The 24,150-nt window shown below is 40.5% G+C and overlaps 1 protein-coding gene across 11 annotated transcripts in view; it reads left to right on the forward strand.

Moving 5' to 3' along the window:
- Window positions 1-24,150, forward strand: part of AAK1 (AP2 associated kinase 1) — a 185,861-nt gene that overhangs the window by 81,793 nt on the left and 79,918 nt on the right. For all 11 annotated transcript variants that reach the window (XM_063695825.1, XM_019020962.4, XM_055378038.2 and 8 more), the window contains exons 3-5: window positions 5,195-5,313; window positions 17,653-17,761; window positions 19,534-19,676. In XM_063695825.1, coding sequence (XP_063551895.1) covers window positions 5,195-5,313; window positions 17,653-17,761; window positions 19,534-19,676 — 371 coding nt within the window. The remainder of the gene's footprint in view (window positions 1-5,194; window positions 5,314-17,652; window positions 17,762-19,533; window positions 19,677-24,150) is intronic.

The following is a 24,150-nucleotide window of genomic DNA, read 5'->3' on the forward strand; positions in this document are numbered from 1 at the left end:
CTGTGGAGTACTGCTTGGCAGTTTCTTATACATAAAGGGAAATAGTCGCTTGGCATATGACCCAACAATTCCATTCCTGGGTACATACCTAGGAGAAATAATTATCTATGTCCATAAAAAAGACTTCTGTATGAATGTTTAATTCATAATACCCGAAAGCTAGAAACAATTCACATGTCCTTCAACAGGTGAATGAAGAAACTAATTGTGGAATATGTTTACAATGGAATACTAGTTGACCAAAAAAACAAAAACTACATGGAACGATGAAGATGAATCTCTGAAATGTTATGCTGCGTGAAAGAAGCCAGACCAAAGCAATGTATATTGTAGGATTCCATTTATTCTAGAGCAAGCAAAACTATAGGGATGGAAAGCAGATCCAAAGTTATTTAATACATGGGGTGGTGAGGGAGGGGAGGGGAGATTGTCTGCAAATGTACCTGAAGAACTATCTGCAGTGATGGGTTGGCTGTCGCCACAGCCACTCGTGTGGGTATATACAGTTGCGAAAACTCATCAAACTGTACACTTAAAATGGGTGGATTGTATAATATGTGAAGTTGATATAAAAATAAAAATTTCTAAAGATGAGGGATCTTATCTGAACTCTGCCACCAACTAGCTCTGTGCATTCTTGTGAAAGGAACTTAATCTTTCTGCATGTCTTTCCTGTTGGGAAAATGAATATGATAGGTTGCTCGCCTACCTTATTCAGTCATTGTGTGAATACAAATGAAATAATTTATCTTGAAATGCCTTTAAAATAAGTTGTATACACATGCTGGGTGGGAGGAGTATTCCGTAAACTCATCTTGAGGGAAGAAAGATAAGAACTGTGGTGATGAATGTCTGAGCTAATATTTATATATATGTTGGAATTCATTTGCAAATCATCTTTTAACTTTGTGGAACATGAGCTGTGTCACTTCCCCTTCTTGGCTTTGAGTAAAATGAAGGTGTTAGACTAGATCAGACATAGAAAACTGGAGGCTCGGAGATTATCTGAAGCTTTTCAGATGTGTTTTCTTTGGCCTCTGTGCTATGGTGACCTGAACAGCATTAATTTAAAAGGTGACTTGTTGCCAGTGTTTAAATGTGGAGATTTCACATACAATTTTGGGTTTCTAGCTCATCTTTAGAAATTAGCAGATCCGACAAAACCAGGTCCATATTCCCACATGGCAACAATGATCTGGAGTTGCATGGTGGCCATCCCGTTACATGAGCCATCACATTCGTTTCCCATATTCTCTACTACTATCTGTATGTAGCCTTTTCTGTCTTCCGTAAAAACCTTAAGTAGAGAGTTCGTTCATTATTGAATGCTCACTGTGTGTTAAACACTATTTTATGGCATGACAATCCAGAGGCAAACCAAACAGACAAAACCTCTAAACTCATGGTGAGCTATAAATAGCCATCCACATCTCCATCAACAATTAGGGGGAGAAAGACCAAAAATGCTATATATTTTAGGGAAAATGGGAGAAAACATGTTTTCTTCTGGACATAAAAAAAAATCCTACATATTTAATAGGCAAAGCATGTCTGTGTCAAAATTATCCTGCCTACTTCACTTGCTTGCTTCACATAATAGATCATATCCTTTTTATCTTTATGATTCAATAGATTCACGGATGAGATTATCTGAGTGTTTCAAAAAATGCCAGAAGGCAGAGAGACTGACACAGGCTACTGAATGTTAAGATTTTCTTACCTCTGTCCAAACCATTAGGTTTTTCCGTTTAATCTAGATCTTGGGATGCAACTCAGGCTGAAATAAACATCTCTATTGACAGTCTTCTCTGTTGACAGCCTCCTTCCGTAATAGCCTGAACCCTCTTAAGCTCTGGCTGAGAATCTCATCACCCTGATCCGTGTGACAGACAGGGCTGTGCACGAGAAGTATCTTGAATGGCACTATCTCCCCTCTTCTAACCTAGTTTACATCCCCATTTGGCCAACTACACAGTGATAGTGACCAACATCTTTAGACTGACAAGTCCTGTTAGGCGTGGATTTTGATCTCGTTATTTAAATGCTTCTCATCTGCAGATAAGCCCTTTTATAGGCATAGATGCTTGACAATGTGGCTTCATCTGTGTTAAGTAAAGTGATTCACTGATTTGCTTTTAGATTTTTCATGGTCATAGGCTTTGAGAATCTGGGCTGGCTCTTGTCAGCCATTGTGCTTACTGGATTGCATGGTAGGCGACTGACCCATTTCTTCAGTCCTGGCTGTAAAGGTCATCTTGCTACCTACAAAGAAAACTACACTGCTCCCATCTGGTGGTAGTTATCTCAAATTGCAGCATCTGAAAGAATTGCCTTGTCCTTCAGCAGTGACGGGCATCATTGAACTGTAGGAAATACCTATTCCCACCTTTTGTTTCACAACATTGTCAGCTGTTTCCTTATTACCTAAAGGGTATCACATGGTTTTTATAGGAGAGTGAACCACCCCAGCTTCTGCCCATAACTAGCCATGGGACTCCTAAGCCTCTCGGTTTGTCTATGCATAAAGCAAAACACTTGGACTTAATACTCTCTAGGAGTGCCACTCTTGTGAAGTCTGTAGTTCCGTGATTTTTTAAAAAATTCTAAATATCAATGAAGTGAATCCTACTTATACTATTTACAAAACAATTATGAACATACATAGAAATTTTGTAATTTACACTACTATTTTCCTCAATTCTGATTAATTATAAGATAACATCATGGATTTAATAACTTTGGCAGGGGGTGGGGGGAAGAAAAGATAAATACCACTGCATTAAATGCACATTTTTATTACAAGACATTCTGATACCCTAAAAAGCAAAATGTAAAAAACATGCATTTTAGAATTGAGGAGTGTGTGTGTGTGTGTGTATGTGTGTGTGTGTGTGTGTGTGTGAGAGAGAGAGAGAGATAAGACCTCTAAGTGTCAACGCTACTTTTGAAAATGGAAAATGTTATTGAGGTACAAAGATTAGAGAGATGACAGTTAAAATTAAAGATTATATGATAAATTTTAGTGTTTATTTGAATACTGAGGAACATTGTAACAGGAAATATGCAAACGTGCAGTCTCTGGTAAATCATTATCACAGTCCACATTTGGAACTGAAGCCCATTAAAATTTCTTTTTACAAAATTAGGTGTGTATTTTATGAAAATGTGCAACAGTGCTTTATGATAAAGGCTCTTTATGGTTGCAAGGAACAAAAACCTACTCAAGCTAACTTGAAAAGAATAACTATGTAAAGATACAGCAGGAAATGCCATGGGCATCAACAGACAGGTACTAGTGCCCCCAGGTACTAAAGAGCCTTGAGGGAATTAGAAGGGCATAATCAGGACCCGAGGCTTTATTTCTCTGAGGCCTAAGATCTCTGTAATGGTTGTTTATTGATCTGTATCAATTTTGCATGTGGCTCCTAACCCGGTACTATGTCATAACCCCAATTCAAATTCCCATACTGAAGACTTACCTCTGTGTTCACCTCTATACAATTAGTGACCACCTCTGTGCAAGAATGGCATACTGATTTTTTTGCTGAACAGAGTCAATGGACAGGATATTCAAGCTAAATGATGACAATGTACAAGGCAGGCAGATGGACTGAGCATCCAGTGTAACTGCTACTTACTCCAAAGCCTTCAACTTTGACAGCTTTGCCTCACTTTGTCTAACTCCTGTCACCAATGGCATTGAACACCTCATACAGTGCTTTAGGAGTGAGGATGAGGTTAGGGTTCTAAGAATTTGGGGAATGCTGTGGTGTAACAAATTTAGAGCACTTGAGAATTCCTGTAGAGTTATATACATTTTTTTTTTTTTTTTTTTTGAGACAGGGTCTCTTTCACCCAGGCTGGAGTTCAGTGGTGCAGTCACGGCTCACTGCAACCTCCACCTCCCAGGCTCAAGCCATCCTTCCCACCTCAGCCTTCCAAGTAGCTGGGCCATAGGTGTGCGCCCACCATGCCTCGCTAATTTTTGTATTTTTTGTAGAGACAGGGTTTCGCCATGTTGCCAAGGGTGGTCTTGAACTCCTGAGCTCAAGCGATCTGCCTGCTTCGGCCTCCCAAAGTTCTGGGATTACAGGCATGAGCCACCACACCTGGCTTATATATTTCTATTAATGAATTGTGAACTGTCTTTTAGAGAAAGGTCAGTGTGGATATTAAAAAGTCTCCCCAATAATTGTCATACTTGCCTTGTGTATGCTATGTGGAATAACACTTTCTTACCCTTATCATGTATCTTCTCAACAGCCCAGGAGGTAGGGAGGGCCAGAAGAATCTTTAGGTCTGTTTCTAGATTCGAATTGAATGATAGGATGAGAAGAAAAGAAGAGGAGATTCTTGAAATTAATTGACAACTATTTATAATAGAAATCAGTGAAATAATTTCCTAGCCTCTCTGGTATGAGGGAAAGTATGCTCCACTTATGTTTTTAAAAATGTTTTTGGTTTGAATCAGATGTCTTTGAGCCTCTGTATTCTTCAGCTGGTAATTGTTTAAAGGGGAAAATAACACCCAATCTCACAGAATTGTGTTAAGAATTAAACAAGAGCATCAAAATACCTAAGACAGGGCCAGTACAGTGGCTCATGCTTGTAATCCCAGCACTGTGGGAGGCCAAGATGGGAGCCCAGGAGTTTGAGACTAGCCTGGGCAACATAGCAAAAGCACTTCTCTACAAAAAAGTATAAAAATTAGCCAGGAGTGGTGGTGTACAACTGTAATCCCAGCCACTCGGGAGGCTGAGGTGGGAGGATCGATTGAACCCAGGAGGTCGAGGCTGCAGTGAGCAGTGATCACGCCACTTCATGCCAGTCTGGGCCACAGAGGGAAACCCTGTCTCAAAAAAAAAAAAAATGTACGTAGGATAGTACTTGTAATGTAGTACTACCTATTTATCTGTTTATTTGTAGGTTATTTGGAAAATAATTACTATTCTTTTGTTATCCTAAGATAGGTGTTTGGGAACAATTTCTCTGACTCTTGCCACCCACTCCCACAAGTAATATCTCTGAGTTCTGAAAATCTAAGAATGTGTTCTACAACAGGCTAGCCCTAAAGGCTGACTGGCAGTGGCATCAGTACCATTAGCAGTGACAGTGGCAACCTCCAGCCACCACAGTCATCTGGCTGACTTTTTGAACATTGACTCAAAAGAGCTTGTGTGTGTTTCTCTCACAGGTGGATTTGCTATTGTATTTCTGGTGAGGACAAGCAATGGGATGAAATGTGCCTTGAAACGCATGTTTGTCAACAATGAGCATGATCTCCAGGTGTGCAAGAGAGAAATCCAGATAATGGTAAGGCTGCCCCTTGGACTTGGGACTGTTTAAAATGGAGGCAGAGATTGTACCCTCTCATAAGAAAGCCAAGCGGGGTTTGTTCCCTTCCCTGAGATGGTACAGAGGGCTCTGTACAAAATGGGACTGAACAGCCATGGGATATAGGACACTGCCCTTGCCTTGGTCACTCTCAGCTGGAGGGCAGAGGAAAAAGGAGCATTTTGAGAGAACTGACCAGTTTTTAGGTCAGAAAAGTCATTTTGGGCATTGGGAAAAGCTTACTTAACAACGTGGTTCCCAGAAATTAACTGTGATATTTAATCCAGAAAGCCTAACTTTCCAATGAGCCTCTTCTTCTGGTCTTGTCTCTCTCTCTCTCTGTTACCAATCCCCAGTCTCAGTTCAACCCTCCTGAGCTCTTCAAAATCCTGTGAACATATCCTTATACAACTTAATATTTTTACATGTAGTTCTTTCGACCTGGAATGCTTTCCCCCTTTTTTGGCCTGGAAATCTAGACCAAAACCTAGAAACCTCATATATACTCTATGAATCTATTTATAGAAGTCCAAGAACAGGCAACATTATCTGTGGAGATAGAAATCAGAACGTGGTTATTCAGGGGTGGGAAGTTGACTAGAAATGGGTATACGGGGACTTTCTAGGCCGTGGAAATGTTCTGTGTGTTGTTTTAGATAGTGGTTACACAGGATATATATGTGTCAGAACTCAGCTGAACACCTTAAAATCTGCACATTTTATTATGTTAATTAGACTTCAATTCTTAAAACTTACTCATTTTTCAAGATGCAGATTTATATGTTTAAAGAAAGAGTCCATGCTGAAATATATATGGAGGAAATAATATAATGTCCTTAGAACAATGAGTGGGTTTAGAAGATAAATAAGATTGGTCAAGAGTTGATGGTGATCAAAGCAGAATTATGAGTATATGGGAATTTGTTAGAGTAACATCTTTCTTTTACCTCTGTTTGACATTATACATAATATTATACCTAATAATATAATAATATGTAATATTATAATTATACATAAGAAACTTTGAATATATAGCCTTTTATTCCTTTGTGCTTCCACAGTGCTTTTATTTTATACCAATTATATTGCTTAACCTGTTATATTGTAAGCAGTTCTGCTATCAGGAAGTAAGTTATTTAAAATCAGAAATTGTATGCTCCAACATACTGCTTGACATGAAGTAAATGCTTAATAAACTTTGGAAGAAATTAGTATTTGAATAATGGTAATAGCAGATACATATGTTCACCTAGAGATGATGTTTCCTTTTATGCCCTGGATTTTAATGCTTTTTAAAGAGCAGAAAGGGATCCAACAATGGAGAGGGTGGCATTGTAGGTATCCCATCAGGCTCTGCTTGCCCCTGTTCACCCTATGTGGCCTTTTCAGTGGCTGCTTAGAGTAACTAGTTAGGCTGCAGTTGGACTTCTGAAAGTACTCAGAGTGTTAGAGAGCCTGGCACTACTCTAGATTTTAGAAAGCCAAAACTATTTGGGAAGGAACTGTCAGCACTGCACAACAAACCAGCCAACTCCCAAGGGCCATATACATACAGTCAAGACCACGTGGGCCTGTCTGTAAGGCACCAATGCCTTCCACTCCCCTGCACATAGCTCCAGATTCCTGTTCTTGCTGTATCTTCCTTCACACACGCAGTGGGTTTTCTGGCTGCTTCTCATTATTTGTCTTCCTCCCTCCTTGCCCATGCTTGTTCAGCTCTCACACGCTTTGTTTCCTGTCTTTGCTTCTGCTGTTTCCTCTATCTGGAATGCCCTTCTTGCTCATTTACTTGTGTTACAAAAGCAATCCCATGATTTCACTTTCTCCTCCTTATTTAAAAACACACTGAGAGCTTACTTGGGCTAGGCAGGCATTGTAGTGGAGGAACTAAGAAGCACAGGCCCATGAGGAGCTCACAAATTAGTGGGCCTGATCAAGAGTTAAATCACACAGGTTCAAGTTTTGGCCCAGATGCGTATTAGCTGTGAGAGTTTTGTTTTTAGTTTATATTCTTTCGAAGCTTTAATATTCAAATAGGTGAACTAAGCTTGTTACAAAAAATGTCAAGCAATTCCCCAAGGGGAACTCCTATGCCATTACAAGGTCCCAGCGGCAACCACTTTAGGTGATTCTTTTGATGTCTTTCTAAATAACATGCTAATATTGCTAGTTCTTGATTTTTCTTCCATTTTAGGCATTATCTCCTATGGGAAGTAAAGACGTAACTGTCACTTACTTGCTGCTTGCCTCTCTCCCCAAATACTTGCAGTATTCTCATCTTCCATTCTTTGAAAACACCAGTAAACTTTGGCAATATGTTGTTTATATGAATATTAGTTTTTACATTATTATGTAAGAAAACTATTTCAACTGAATTCCTGGTGGACTATGATTCCTATGCCTTTCCTATGTAACTTTGCTTTCACTAAAATTATTAATTGTCTTGTTTTTCCTCTCTTGGTCTGAGTTTTCTTTGTACTTTTTAACAGTTTAATTCCCAATTTTCCTTAAGTTGTGTAAACCATTTTTTGAATTTTTTAGATGCATTTAATAGTGTCTGTTTTATCATCTTCAAGATTTCTCCCTCAGTCTTCTGGCTGAGGAACCTCGGCTGGTTGTTCTCTGACTAATTTACAGTCGAATCTTGGAATTTCCTGGACATTTCCTTTGCCTCTCTTTTTTGTTAGAACCCGTAATTCCTTTTTTGGCTAACTTCCTCATTTTGTTGGAGCCGATCCTCCAGTATCTTTTTTTTTTTTCTCTTTTGAGACGGGGTCTCAGTTACCCAAGCTGGAGTGTAGTGGCACAATCATAGCTCGCTGCAGCCGCCATCTCCTGGTCTCAAGCAATTCTCCTGCCTCAGCTTCCCCACTAGCTGGGACTATAGGCACATGCCACCAGACCCAGCTATTTTTTTTTTTTTTTCCTTAGAGACAAGGTCTTGCTATGTTGCCCAGGCTGGTCTCACACTCTTGAGCTCAAGTGATCCTCCCATCTCAGCCTTCCAAAGTGCTGGGATTACAAGCATGAGCCACTATGCCCAGCCTCAGTAGCTTTTTGATACATGGTAGATAAATTTTTTTGAACTTTCAGGTCTAGGCCGGGCACGGTGGCTCATGCCTGTAATCCCAGCGCTTTGGGAGGCCAAGGTGGGCAGATCACGAGGTCAGGAGATGGAGACCATCCTGGCCAACATGGTGGAAACCCTTATCTACTAAAAATACAAAAATTAGCTGGGCATGGCAGTGCGTGCCTGTAGTCCCAGCTATTCGGGAAGCTGAGGCAGGAGAATCGCTTGAACCCAGAAGGCAGAGGTTGCAGTGAGCCAACATCACGCCACTACACTCCAGCCTGGTGACAGAGCTAGACTCTGTCTCAAAAAAACAAACAAACAAAAAAAACTTTCAAGTCTAGAAGTATCTTTATTTTATGTTCTCACATCATAGTTTGAGTACAGAATTCTGAGTTGGAAATCATTTCATTTAGATTTTTTAAAGCATCGTTCTACTATATTTTAGCTTTCAGTGTTGCTCTTGGGAAATCCTAAGTCATTCTAATGCCTAGTCCATTGGGAGTGACCCATATATTCTACCAGGAAATTTACAAATTTTCTCTTTGTTTCTAATGTTCTGAAATTTCATGATATGCCTTTGTGTATGCATTTATTTATTATGTTAGGTGTTTGTGGTCCCTTTCAATCTAGAAACTCATATCCTTGCATTCTGGGGGATTTTTTAGTTTCATTTTTTTTCCCCTTTTTCTGAAATTTCTATAATTTGGATATTGGTTCTCCTGAATTGATTTTCTAATTTTCTTGTTTTCTCCCTTCTTTTTATATTTCTTTGTCATTTTGCTCCACATTCCAGATTTCGTCAGCTCTATATTCCAGCCATCCTGATGAAATTTATTTACCAGACTTTTAAATCTCTAAGATCTTTTTTGTTTTTGTTTTATTTTTAATTTCGATGAGTCCAGTTTATCAATTGTTCTTTTTATGGATTGTGTTTTTGGTGTCAAACCTAAGAAATCTTTGCCTAGCTCTCAATTCTGAAGATTTTCTTTTAAGTTTTATAGTCTTACATTTAAACCTATGAGCCATTTTGAGTTTTTTTTTTTTTTTTCTTTTTTGAGACGGAGTCTTCTTGCTCTGTTGCCTAGGCTGGAGTGCAGTGGTGCAATCCCGGCTCACTGCAATCTCTGCCTCCCAGGTTCAGGTAATTCTCCTGCCTCAGTCTCCCGAGTAGCTGGGAGTACAGGTACGCGCCACCATGCCCAGTTATTTTTGTATTTTTAGTAGAGATGGGGTTTCACCATGTTGGCCAGGCTGGTCCTCAACTCCTGACCCAAGTGATTTGCCTGCCTCCGGCCTCCCAAAGTGCTGGGATTACAGGCTTGAGCCACTGCAGCTAGCCATTTTGACTTAATTTTTGCACAATGAGTCTTAGGTTGCGGTTCATTTTTTCCTTATGGATATCTAATTGCTCTTAGTACCATTTATTGAAAAGGCTGTCATTTAATATCTTGGTTAAAAATCAGTTGAACTTAATTGTGAAAGGTCCATTTCCAGGCCTTTCTCTATTCTCTATTCCCTTCCATTAATCTATGTACCTATCCTTCTACCAATATCACACAGCCTTGATTACTGTAGCTAAATAAGTTTTAAAATGGACTGAATTTTCCCACTTTTTAAAAAATTTCTTACTGTTTTAAATCTGAAGTCCTATGTAACATTTTTAAGCCCACTAAGTCTCAGACTTCTGTCAGATAGAAGCCATAACCCCAGCCCTACCTCTCTCAGTGACTCTAAGAATTGTGAAGGGAATCAGAAGATGTAACATGCCGTGTAATATGCTGAGATTTGGGTGTTCATACTCAAAGAAGCAGATTCCTCTCTACTTCCAGTGGAGGAACAACGGGCACGTTGCATCCAAACGCAAAGAGAACTGTTAGCGGTTTCACTGAGTGGTTTCACGTTTTATTTTGATAAATGCTGTCCACCATGTACTGGAGTCTTGTCTGAGTTCTTTGATCCATATGGGATGTGTGCTCTGATAGAGTCAAAGGGATCTGACTTCTGATGGACATTTGGAGGGTAGGTTTTGGACTTCTGATCCCTTTGCCTGAAAGCAGGAAAAGATTAATTATCTTCAGACCTAAAGGGGTAAGAACAGTGATAGGAAATAGCTACAGCTCCAGATGTGTCAAGGCTATTCTGTGTTCACATCCCCTGGCCCAGATGGATTACATCCTCATTGAGCTTGATAATGAGGACAGTAAGCTGCCACCAGTGATGTTTGAGGATTTGCTTCGAAGAGAAGAGATCAGATGATTCAAAGCAGGCAAATGGTTTCTTATTCTACAAAGGGTGGAAGATAGATCCTGTACAGTAGGAAGCTCAGGATTGTTCTGGGACAAGAATCTGGAACAGATTATTTTATTTTTTTCTTCAACTTTTAAGTTCCAGGGTACATGTACAGGATGTGCAGGTTTGTTACATAGGTAAACGTGTGCCATGGTGGTTTGCTGCACATAACAACCCATCACCTAGGATTAAGCCCAGCATCCATTAGCTATTCTTCCTGATGCTCTGTCTCCATCCACCACCCCCACAGGCCCCAGTGTGTGTCGTTACCCGCTATGTGTCCATGTGTTCTCATCATTTAGCTCCCACTTATAAGTGAGAACACAGATTATTTTCAAAGATGCTTTGATTATATCTTTTGTGTAAGAAAGTTGGGGGGTGTGTGTGTGTATGTGTATACGTAATACATAGTTGTTTGAATTTGCCTGAAAAAAAAAGCACAGGAAGCATGAAAGAAAGAAACAATAAATGTGGTTCACTATAGGGGATGGGGATTGGAGTAGGAAAAAAACTGTCTAGTATTATGAACTATTTGAATGTTAATATATTACACACTTTAAAAATGAATGACGGCTGGGCACGGTGGCTCACGCCTATAATCTCAGCACTTTGGGAGGCCGAGGAGGGTGGATCATTTGAGGTCAGGAGTTTGAGACCAGCCTGTCCAAAATGGCCAAACCCTGTCTCTACTAAAAATACAAAAATTAGCTGGGCATGATTGTGTACACATGTAATCCCACCTACTCAGGAGGCTGAGGCAAGAGAATCACTTGAGCCAGGGAGGTGGGGGTTGCAGTGAGCCAAGATTGTGCCACTGCATTCCAGACTGGGTGACAGAACAAGATTCTGTCTAAATAAATAAATAAAAATTTTAAAATAAAAAAAAAGAGAGGCCGGGCACGCAGTGGCTCACGTCTATACTCCCAGCACTTTGGGCGGTCGGATCATGAGGTCAAGAGATGAGACCATCCTGGCCAACATGGTGAAACCCCATCTCTACTAAAAATACAAAAATTAGCTGAGCGTGGTGGTGCACGCCTGTAATCCCAGCTGCTTGGGAGGCTGAGGCAGGAGAATCGCTTGAGGCTGGGAGGCAGAGGGTGCAGTGAGCTGAGATTGCACCACTGCACTCCAGCCTGGTGACAGAGTAAAATACCATCTCAAAAAAAAAAAAATGACATTTTAAGCTGTTTTATAGTTACTTGGATGAGTAAGCAGAGATCCAGAGAGCCTTCAGGTTCAATAAGAACAAACCATGTCATAACAACATCCTGTTCTCCTTTGGGAAGATGTCTGGATAGAGAGCTCAGTGCGGTGCAGTAGATCCAGTATCTGTGGACTTTGGCCAGGTGTTTTGATAAGGACACTCACCAGACATCTGTCAGCAAAATGAAGAGTCTAGGCTGGATTGCTACTGGTTATAAAGGTTTCTGATAAGTGGTTTGATATTAATCTGGAGGAAACTTTCTAAAAAGAAAGCATTGTGGCTTACCATTAATTTTATGTTATTTTACATTTAACAAATAACTCGTTTAAAGAAATAGAAGATACATTGATCAATTATGTGCCTTTATAAAGTTGAAAGATGTAATAACTGCATTGAGTCATAGAATCAGGCTCCAAAATGGTCCTTACAAATTGGAGCAGTGGACTGATTCTAATGAAATGAAATAATAAGGTAAGATCATACACTTGAAATTTTATTCTAATCAACTTTACAAGCATAGTTCTTGGGAGGCAGAGATTATAAGCAGCATGAGTGGAAAAGACTTAGGTATTTAAGTGGTCAATTAATTCAGAATGCATGTATAGTATGATGTGGGTGCCAAAAGACAAAAGAATGTAATGTTTAGCTGCATTAATAGAATTATAGAAGGTAATAGTGCTGGTCTCCTCTGCATGAGTCAGACCAAGCCTGGAGTATTTCATTCATTTCCTGGGGCCATTCTTATAAAAAGAATGTAGCAGAGCAAAGCATATAAATGTAGGAGCAGCCAAAATGGTCTTAAAAACCATGTCAGAGAAAGAGGGGATGTTTCACATAGAGAAAAGAACACTCAGTCTAAATAATGCTATTTCACCTGTTTATTATATTTTACTTTTTATTTATTTATTTATTTTTGAGACTGAGTCTCACTCTGTCACCCAGGGTGGAGTGCAGTGGCATAATCTCGGCTCACTGCAACCTCCGCCTCCTGGGTTCAAGCAATTCTCCTGTCTCGGCCTCCCGAGTAGCTGGGACTACAGGCGCATGCCACCACGCCTGGCTAATTTTTGTGTTTTTAGTAGAGACACGGTTTCACCATGTTGGTCAGGCTGGTCTCGAACTCCTGACCTCAGGTAATCCACCCACCTTGGCCTCCCAAAGTGCTGGGATTACAGGTGTGAGCCACCGAGCCCAGCCTTACCTGTTTAGAAAGTGGAAAAATAGACTAGACTTGCTAATTTTGCTCTGGAGAGGACAATCTAGAAAATCAGGAGGTGGAAGATTCCAGATAGGTAAGGAAGAACTGTCTAACGGGTGAGGGCTGTCTGTAGATTGGCTGAGGGCCTAAGGAAGTGGCATTATTCTAAGAAAACAGCTTGTTGGCTGGGCGTGGTGGCTCATGCTTGTAGTACCAGCACTTTGGGAGGCCAAGGCAGGTGGATCACGAGGTCAAGAGATCGAGACCATCCTGGCCAAGATGGTGAAACCCTGTTTCTACTAAAAATACAAAAATTAGCTGGGTGTGGTGGTGCATGCCTGTAGTCCCAGCTACTTGGGAGGCTGAGGCAGGAGAATCACTTGAACCCAGGAGGCGGAGGTTGCAGTGAGCCAAGATTGTGCCACTGCACTCCAGCCTGGTGACAGAGCAAGACTGTCTCAAAAGAAAAGAAGGAAGGAAGGAAGGAAGGAAGGAAGGAAGGAAGGAAGGGGAAGAAAAAGAGAGAGAGAAAGAAAGAAAGAAAAGAAAGAAAGAGGAAGGAAGGAAGAGAGAGAGAGAGAGAAAGAAGGAAGGAAGGAGAAAGAGAGGAAGGAAGGAGAGAAAGAAAAAGAAAGGAAAAAAGAAAGAAAAAGAAGGAAAGAAAGAAAGAAAAAGAAAGAAAAAAGAAAAAAAGCTTGTCAAAAGGCTGTAGTGGGGATTCAGATATGGGCTGCCTGGTTGCTCTAGATCAGTGTTACTCAAAGGATCTTTTTTTCCTTATGCTTTTCTCCTCCTGTGTGTTGACTTACAAAAAATCTATTTTCCTCCCAGTCTGTCATGTTACTTTTGTGTGTATACAAATTGAGATAAAATTTACCCTTTTAAAGCATACGGTCCAGTGATTTTTAGTATATTCACAAGGTTGTGCAACCATCACCACTATCTAATTTTGGAACACTTTTTTCTTATCCCCTGAAGGAAACTTCCAGCCTGTTAGCAGTCTTTCCTTATTCCCCCTCTCCACAGCCCCTTATAACCACTCATGTTTTTACTGCATATTCTAGATATTTCATATTAATTGACTCATACAATATTTGACCTCTTGTGTCTGTTTTCACTTAGCATATTGTTTTTAAGGTTCATCCTTAAAAACATGTCCTTGATACATGTCATAGCATGTATCAATACTTCATTCCATTGTGTGGCTTGTGATATTCTGTTGTATGAATGTACCACATTTTATTTATTCATTTATCAGTTGATGGAATTGGGTTATTTTCACATTTTGGCTGTTGTGAATAATGTTGCTATGAACATTTGTGTAGAAATTTTTGTGTGCATATAATATTTTCACATCTCTTGGGTGAAATTGCTAGGTCATATGATAACTTGACTTTTTGAGGAACTGTCAGACTGTTTTGGTAGCTGCATCATTTTATATTTCTACTAGTAATATACAAGGATTCCAATTTTCACCTCCTTGCCAATATTTTTTATTATTTTTTTTATTATAGCCATCTTGGTGTGAAATGGTATTTCACTGTGATTTTTTATTTATATTTCCCTAATGATTGATTATGCTGATCATCTTTTCATATACTTTCGGGCATTTGTATATGCTCTTTGGAAAAATATCTATTCAGATCCTTTGCTAATTTTTACATTGGGTTGTCTTTTTTGTTGTTGAGTTGTAAGGGTTCTTCACATATTCTGGACACTAAATCCTTATCAGATGTATGATTTGTAAATATTTTCTTCCATTCTATATGTTGTTTTTAGACTTTCTTAATAGTGCCATTTGAAACACAAGTTTTTAATTTCAATAAAGTGCAATTTATCGCTTTTTGCTTGATTGCTTGAGCTTTAAGTGTCATATCTAAGAACCCATTGCCTCATCTAAAGTCACAAAGATTTGCACGTATGTTTTCTTTGAGGAATTTTTAGTTCTTTGATCCATTTTGAGTTAATGTTTGTATATGGTGTGAGGTAGGGATCCAAATAATTCCCACTTGTCCCAGCACTACTTTTAAAAAAGACCATTTTTCACCCATTGAATTGTCTTGGCACCCTTGTCAAAAATCAGTTGAGTATAAATGTACTGATGCCACTCAAAGGATCTTGTGCCATAATATAAATCAATGAACTGCTTCCCTCACAGGTAAGATCTTGCTGGGGGGAGAAAAAAGAGCTTAGTGATTTGATTGATTTATGTCCTGGAGCAAGCTCCTTATTTCCTTACCTTCTGGTAGTAGTTTATTAACCAGCAGATGTTAACCAGTAACATCTGCTGGTAATAGTTTTATTAACCAGCAGATGAGGGCTCTGCCCTCATGACTTAATCACCTCCTAAAGGCCCCACCTCTTAATACTATTGCATTGGGGATTTAAGTTTTAACATGAATTTTGGAGGGGACACAAGCCTTCAAACCATAGCATGGTTCTACCAATATTTTGTTGCTTTTTTCCAGATGCTTTATTATTCCTGTTAGGATGAGACCAACTCAGAGGCAACATTGCTGATTCTTTTTCAAATAGTTAAACGTAGGGACATGAGTCTTTCATTCATCTTTGAATATTTGGAGGATATGATCCTTATTTTGGTTTCAAAGAACTTCTCTCCAGTTCTTCCTACTTTCAGGAATGTGTAAATGGAAATGAGTTCTAGATGGGTTGATGATGAGATGGGAAAGCAGAGGGAAGGATAGGCCACTAAAATGTGAGTCCCAAAATCATTTTCTGTTTGGGAAAAACTTGAATTACAGAGATTGTGTGTCAGCTTCATCATCTCCCTTATGTATTATCCAAAGCAGATGCTGTAAGTCTTTTGTCTCATCAAACTTCTTTGTCATTCCTATACATTTAGGAAATGACCTTGTTCTCTACCAAAAATAAAACAACAGATCCGAACTCATTTGAGTTCTCTTTTTCTTCTGCCTTAAACCAGCATGCACAGCCATCCTTGCCTCCTTCCTGCTTGCCAGGGGAAAAAAAAAAAAGTTACCCTAAGACTAGTCCCTTGAACAGTACTCTTAATCCCACCCTTCTACTTATAGGACTTTTTCCGTCAATTATCATCATCCTGTCCTGTATCTTAAAGCTCTCTTCTCTTGGCTCCTTCCTCTTTCTGGTGCTCAGTTTTCTCCCATTCTAAACACCCTTTCCCCTCAATGCTGCTGCCTTAGGCACAAATGTTCTGCAAGAGTAATCTGTAGACCCTGGCCCTACTTGCTCAACTCTCATTCATTGCAAGTCCAGTTTCATTCTCACCACCATCCCATCCATTCTGTGAAACTACTCTCACGTAAGTCTCCAGTGACTTCCATCTGCCAATTCCAAAGCCTTTCTACTTTTGTCTGAACTTTTGTTGCAGCTACCATTTCTGAGGCAATAGTCATTCACAATCCATCACTCAGAGGAAGACTCTAATGAGTTTTAACTTTGATGCCCAGGGTTCAGGTGTATTCACTTCATACCATGGGGTTTTCTCTTGTTTTGTTATGAAATTTGTTTTTCACTGTAAACAGCTGAATCTAATTAGAGTGGTGGTAGTTTCTGTTCTCACGGTCCAAACTGCTAAGTTTGTATGGTGACTCTCACAGGACCACATGTTTTCCTTCCCCCTGACTTTTTTGAAACAAAAATCGGACAATTTATTAAAACTAGTTTAAAAAATAAAACCTTACCTTGCATTTGTGCAAAAATCATATTACCCAGCTTGCCTTCTTTTTCTTTCCTCAACTTACTTCTTAATTACTTGGTTTTGAATATCATCATTACAAAGAGCTGCCTCTCTGGAGATGTTGAAAGGACTATACCAAAATGTGAGGCCACTTCCAGTTCCTGGATGCGTCCTGACACATAGGAGGTGCTCAACAAATGTTGGTTGGATGAATGAATTCATCCAAGCAGCCCTAAGAGATCACATGCAGTTCCAACTGAAGAGCTGGAAACATGCCCATCTTATATCCCAGTTGGTTGGCTTGAAAGGCCTAATTATGAACAAAATGCTTAGGTCTGGATGCTATTGTAGTCCCTTCAAGACTTTGTGAATAGCTTTTTTTTTTTTTTGGTAGATTTCCCAAAGGGAAAAAACAGTACGAACTATTTAAAAGTCAAGTTGAATTCATTTTTGCCCCTACAACCAGGAAAAACATCAATTTTATTTTTCTTAATTAGAAGTTCACATATTTAAGTAGTTCATATGGTCTCTCTACTCTTTACCCCCTGCAGTGTTTCTGGAGAGGGGATTCTTTGCTTCTAGTTTACGTGGAGCATTGATGCAGTAAGCAAGTAGGCACTCTGTGCATTTGACTCTAGAATTTAGGTTCTGGAGTGTGCTCTGGTTTAGTAGGGTTATGGAATTGCTATTGAAGATCTAGCAGTGAATCTCAGGGACCACTGGAAACCTGTTCTTGACTTTGCTCCTTAGTCTTCTCTGTCAACACTGTATCATCTCTGTATTTAAATTATCTGTGCTAATGGAACTGACTGGCTAATTCTGTCCTATTGGCATCTGAAACTAACAATATATTTCTCCTCTCTTGTTCACAGAGGGACCTTTCAGGGCACAAGAATATTGTGGGTTACATTGATTCTAGTATCAACAACGTGAGTAGCGGTGATGTATGGGAAGTGCTCATTCTGATGGACTTTTGTAGAGGTATGTATATGAACCATTCCCTTAAACTGTCATTTCTCTAGCATTTTGATTGTCATGGTTAGGGGGGTCATTTCGCTTAATGTGCACTGCACTCTATGATATGTTCTGGTTTGACAGATGAGAAAACTAAAATATACAGTCTGCTGTCAACTCTTAGTTATTCTTATAATGGTACAAACGTAGATAATATAAAACTCCATTTTTGTTAGGTTTGGGAAGGTTTGGTGTTTGTATATAAATGAGGATGTGTAAGAATGAGAATGAATATGTTCTTTGTGATGCTTTATAACAAATGATGAAGGCACATAATAAAGACTCAACTCCAGATGGATGAAAGAAACAGTGCAGCTTCCCCAACTCCCTCACTTGTGTGTTCTCTTTCCCACTCATGCCATCATTCATGTGTTACGGGGTAAAAGCATCCTTTTTGTCTAATGGAAGTGACCCTCCTGTCCCTACTCTAAGGCTATAATTCCTAGTAAGGTGAGGCTATATTCAAATGATGCAGCTGTTAACAGTGGAGTAAAGTCATTGAAAGCTTCAAGTTTCAAAAAAACATTTATCTTGGGAAATTCAGACTGTAGCATGAATTTTTTTCAGAGTTAATTGCATTTTATATAACCATTTGTTTGGAGGTTTGGCTTAGGTCAGTGCCTTACTGTTTGGTGCTGTGTTTTGTAATCACCCTTAGTTCCATTAACATTTTCCTTACGCTTAAGATACTATCCATAGGCCGGGCGTGGTGGCTCATGCCTGTAATCCCAGCACTTTGGGAGGCCAAGGCGGGTGGATCATGAGGTCAAGAGATCGAGACTATCTTGGTTAACATGGTAAAACCCTATTTCTACTAAAAATACAAAAATTAGCTGGGCATGTTGGTGCGCACCTGTAGTCCCAGCTACTCGGGAGGCTGAGGCAGCAGAATCACTTGAACCCAGGAGGTGGAGGTTGCAGTGAGCTGAGATCACGCCACTACACTCTAGCCTGGCAACAGAGTGAGACTCTGTCTCAAAAAAAAGAAGATACTATCCATAAATTAAATATGTTGCTAATCCCAAAAATGCGATGTTAACCAGTAATTTTAGCCCTTACTGTATTAACTATTTTCCTGATTTCCTAAAATACTAACAAATTTGAACTTGACTGTTTGTTTCCTCCTGCTCATTTCCTTTTTGGATACTAAAATGTTTAGAGATCAGGCAGTAGGAGCATCCAGGCATCTGGATAATGTTGTAAGTGAGGTCATCAATCTTTTGGTCCTGGAGATTAATTGTTGGTGGTACCATTTCTGCAAGCCAAGCAGTAAGCAGTGAAGCCAGAGAGACTAAGCTGTTCTTGAAGTTCAAACTATAAAACCATCTTCTTCCTGCTCCCTGGACCTATTGTGCCATCTGATTCTTACTAAAAGATATGGCAGGTTGAGGCTGTGGCCATGTCTCATACACAATGAACACAATATAACCAGGCAACTACAGCAGGACCATATTGTCAGATCTACTAACCTTGAAGACATAATGAGGGCAGCTCACATCTGGGGTGCTTTATAAAATAAAGAAACTGTTTTTGATGCAGTAGAGGAGACACTGAATTATAGGAAAACAAATCCCAAGCTGGGAGTCAAGACAACTAGGTTTTAATCCTGGCTCAGTCAGTGGTCAGCTCTGTTACCTTAGTCCAGACTGCTTGTCTTTGGACAGCCGTTCATTCTCTTAGACTAAATGACAAGCCCGAATGTTTATAACGTCTCCTTTGCCATGTACGTACCCCCTCAGGTGGCCAGGTGGTAAACCTGATGAACCAGCGCCTGCAAACAGGCTTTACAGAGAATGAAGTGCTCCAGATATTTTGTGATACCTGTGAAGCTGTTGCCCGCCTGCATCAGTGCAAAACTCCTATTATCCACCGGGACCTGAAGGTACAGACCACACTCTTTCATTACGGGCATTCTACTCAATATTTTCTGTCTGCCCCAGGGATGGAGTAGATACTGTGGGGATATGAGAGAAATTTAAGATATGGTCCCTGTTTTTATGTTTATATTCTGCCTGAGGAGAGAAAATAACAAAGGAAAACGTACAGTACAGGTGTAAGTTTTATTACTTAAGCAGCCTCCAGAAATTCTTTATAATTATCACATGCCTGAGCCTGTGTTGTTTTTGTTTTTCCTGATATACTCCCTGCACTTTTTCAGGATTGTGAAAAATAATACTTTTTATTTAAATACTTAGTAAACAATGATGCTTGGTTTTTAAAGTCTTATTTCATATTTTGCAAAATCAACCAATTGATTTTTTTTTAATTGTCGTAATTGCCATCACCTTGCACTGTGCCTTTCATATTGTAGTCACTTGACAGTGTTTGTTGAATGGAATTGGCACCTTGTTAGGGTTCAACTTAGCATGTATTGGGCACCAATTACGTGCCATGTACTCTACTACATTTTATGTACAGTGTCTCTTCAGGGGGCGACATTCTTTGTTACGTTTTATAGTTGAGGAAATTAAGAAGCAGAGAGGTTATGTGACCTGCCTAAGGTCATATAACTAGGAAGGACAGTGCCAGAATTTGAATCCAGCCTTCAGATTCTAAATTACAATTTCTTTTCATTCTACCTGTGTTTCAGGAAACATGCTTCATAGCTAATAACTTGAATCAGCATCCCCTAGCATGCTTGTTAAATGCAGGCTGGTAGGTTCCACACTGAATCTCTTGGGCCAAAATTTTGGTAGTGACATCAGGGAAGCCCAAGAAGCCATATCTTAATAAGAACACTGGGTGGTTTTTGTATACTGTAAAGGTTTTGGGATAAAGCAGCATACCTGCATTTCTTTTATTTCTTAACTTTTTAAAAAAAATTGAGACATAATTCACATACTATAAAATTTACTCCTTTAAAGTATATAATTCAGGCCAGGCATGGTGGCTCATGCCTATAATCCCAGCACTTCAGGAGTCCAAGGCGGGCAGATCACTTGAGATCAGGAGTTCGAGACCAGCCTGGCCAACATGGCGAAACCACGTCTCTACTAAAAATACAAAAAATTAGCCGGGCGTAGTAGTGCATGCCTATAGTCCCAGGTACTCAGGAGGCGGAGGCGTGAGAATCACTTGCACCTGGGAGGCAGGGGTTGCAGTGAGCGGAGATCACGCCACTGCACTCCAGCCTGAGCAACAGAGCGAGACTCTGCCTCAAAAAAATAAAAAAAGAAGTATAAAATTCAGCAGTTTCTAGTATACTTACAAAGTTGTGTAACCATCGCTACTATCTAATTCCAGAACATTTCATCATCCCCAAAAGAAACCCTGTATCCATTAGCAGTCCCTATTATCTCTCCCCTTTCCCTCTCTCCTGGCAACCCCTAATCTACTTTCTGTCTCGTATTTTCATGTTCTGAACATTTCATATAAATGGAATCATCATATGTGACCCCTTCTGTCTGACTTTTTCACTTAGCACAATGTTTTCAAGGTTCGTCAATGTTGTAGTATGTATCAGTACTTCATTTTCATAGTTTCATAATATTCTGTTGTATGCATGTACCACATTTTGTTTATCCATTCATTCACTGATGAACATTCGAGTTGTTTTCACTTTTTGGCTATTATGAATAATAACAATAACACTGCTATGAACATTCATGTACCAGTTTTTGTGTGGACATATGTTTTGAATTCTTATAGGTATATACCTAGGGGTAGATTGCGGGGTCATATAGTAGCTCTGTGTTTAACTTTTTGAGGACCCTTCAAACTGTTTTCCAAAGTAGCCGCACTATTTTACATCCATCGGCAATACGTGAAGGTTCCAGTTTCTCCACATCTTTACCAACACTTGTTATTGACCTTTTTTGTTTTAGCCATCCTAGTGGGTATGAAGTGGTACATCCTGGCATTTCTATATTAAGGCAGTTAGCTTACAGGAGAATGAGTATATACCTCCCAAAGGCTTAGATAGCTTTCTCTAGTGTACCTCTGCGCACAGTCAGCCCTTTTTTTCTGAGTAGAAATAGAGGAATGGGGCCGGGCATGGTGGCTCATGCCTGTAATCCCAGCACTTTGGGAGGCTGAGGCGGGCGGATCACCTGTGGTCAGGAGTCCGAGACCAGCCTGGCCAACATGGTGAAACCCCATCTCTACTAAATACAAAAAATTAGCTGGGTATGGTGGCTGGCACCTGTAATCCCAGCTACTTAGGAGGCTGAGGCAGCAGAATTGCTTGAACCCAGGAGGCGGAGGTTGCAGTGAGCCGAGATTGTGCCACTACACTCCAGCCTGGGTGACAGAGCGAGACTCTGTCTCAAAAAAAAAAAAAAAAAAGGCAAGGGGGGCAGGGAATGCATGTTGTGGAATATTTATTATAAGCTTAGCATAGCACAAGTACATAATTCTGTGGGGATGGGACAAATATAACATTGTTCCTACCCTCAAGATATTCAAAGTATTGTTGGTAAGAAGATATCAATGAAATATTTAGACTTGAAACAGAAATAGATGAAATATAAAACTCTATAGAAGAAAATGATGAATAGAAGATAATCAAGGGGTTTAATGTATGGCCAGATAGTGAGATCAGGCAGTGATGATTGGAATTTTCTGGAAAAGTGGGATTTTGAAGGCCTGATAGGAAATAAGTGGTCACAGAGAGGATGAAGAACATTCTGGGCAGAGAGCAGAGCCAGAGGGCTGCCTGCAGAAGGGAACAGCAAGGTGTGTGGGGATGAGAAGGTGGGTCGGAGCTCCAGTGTGTGGCCAGTTGCATACCAGGCTAGAGTGACCACAGGCACTGCTCTGAATATGTATTGACACTATTCCTAGTTGCTTTTAACAATGAGTAAAATTTTTGTTTAAATCCTGTTAGCATGTATTTCAGAACAGGCAGTGGTACCAAAACTTAAGGACCTGACCCTTGGCCTTGGGGCCTGCCTTGGAGAAGAGTGTGAGAGGCATAGAAATAGGGGAGAAATGTGGCTGGTGGGCACCGCTCTTATGATCCATGTGACCTTGTGCCTCTCTGTAGCCCCGTTGTGCAGCCCCGTTCTGCACCCCTTCCATGTCAAATGGGGTTAGAGTTCATCCTGTGAACTCTGACTCTGCACCACCGTGTGACTCATACTGACGGAATTACAAGTGCTGTGAGAGGTAAGCATAGGCAGCTTCCTCCGTATTGCCAAATGCAGAGAACATTTTCCAGTCCCTGTCTTATTCCCCCTGTGGCTTCTGGCTCCTTTGTGACTGTCTCTCCCTTGACCTCTATGACAGTGTCTTCTCCCCAGCTCCTCCTTTCCAGGCTCCTTGGCTTTCTTCTCAAATCACTAGCCTCTCCGAGCCTGAGTTTCATCATCTGTAAAGTGGAGCTAACAGCGCCTGCTCTGTTAGGGTGGTGGTGAGGTTGAATGAGGGAGTGCTTGTCAATCTCTAGGCGCACATCCCTGGCATGGTAAATGCCTGAAAGGGCTCAGAGGTGAGGACAAGGGAAAGAGCAGAGGGACACAGAGGATCCTTTTAGAAAGTAATATTCCCATGTTCTCAGAGTCTTCCTCTACATTAACTTTGTTTTTTGTTTTTTTTTGAGATGAAGTCTTGCTCTCTTGCCCAGGCTGTAGTGCAGTGGCACAATCTCGGCTCACTACAGCTGTCACCTCCTGGGTTCAAACGATTCTCATGCCTCAGCCTCCCGAGTAGCTGGGATTACTGGTGCCCGCCACCACGCGTGGCTAATTTTTGTATTTTTAGTAGAGACGGGGTTTCACCATGTTAACAAGACTGGTCTTGAACTCTTGACCTCAAGTGATCCGCCTGCCTTGGCCTCCCAAAGTGCTGGAATTATAGGCATGGGCCACCATGCCCAGCCCTCTTTATATTGATTTTTAAACACTTACTGGATTAAATGAAGCCTGAATGTTAGTCATGTCATACCAGTAAATAACACCTGTCCAGCTTACGTAGTTACCAGGATAGCACTGCCTGGTGACATTCCCTGTGCTACAGTGAGGTGCTGGGTCAGCATCACCCAGTGATGGGGCCCTGGAGACAGAGCTCAGTGTCTTGCCTGGGATGCTGAGTAGGTCAGTGGGAGGGCTAAGGCAGCGGGCCCCAGCCTCTTCCTTCACTGCACTGAACAGCCCACAAGATGTTTCAGCAGGGGAATGCGGAGCAAACTGGAATGAAAGGCTAGAGTGAGGTTACCAGGCTTCATTCCCCAGCCAGCCCTCAGTGCTTTACCCCTTGCACCTCAGTGCTCCTAAGAGGGAGGCAGCGCAATGCTGGACACACAGTAGTTGGCCTTCTGTATCTAATGTTCCACATCTGCAGATTCAACCATCTGTAGGGGGAGAATACACACAGTTGTCCCCCCTTATCTGTGGGTTTTGATGCATGGTTGGTTGCAT

Source organism: Gorilla gorilla, chromosome 12, assembly GCF_029281585.2.
Source record: "Gorilla gorilla gorilla isolate KB3781 chromosome 12, NHGRI_mGorGor1-v2.1_pri, whole genome shotgun sequence".
Taxonomy (NCBI): domain Eukaryota; kingdom Metazoa; phylum Chordata; class Mammalia; order Primates; family Hominidae; genus Gorilla; species Gorilla gorilla.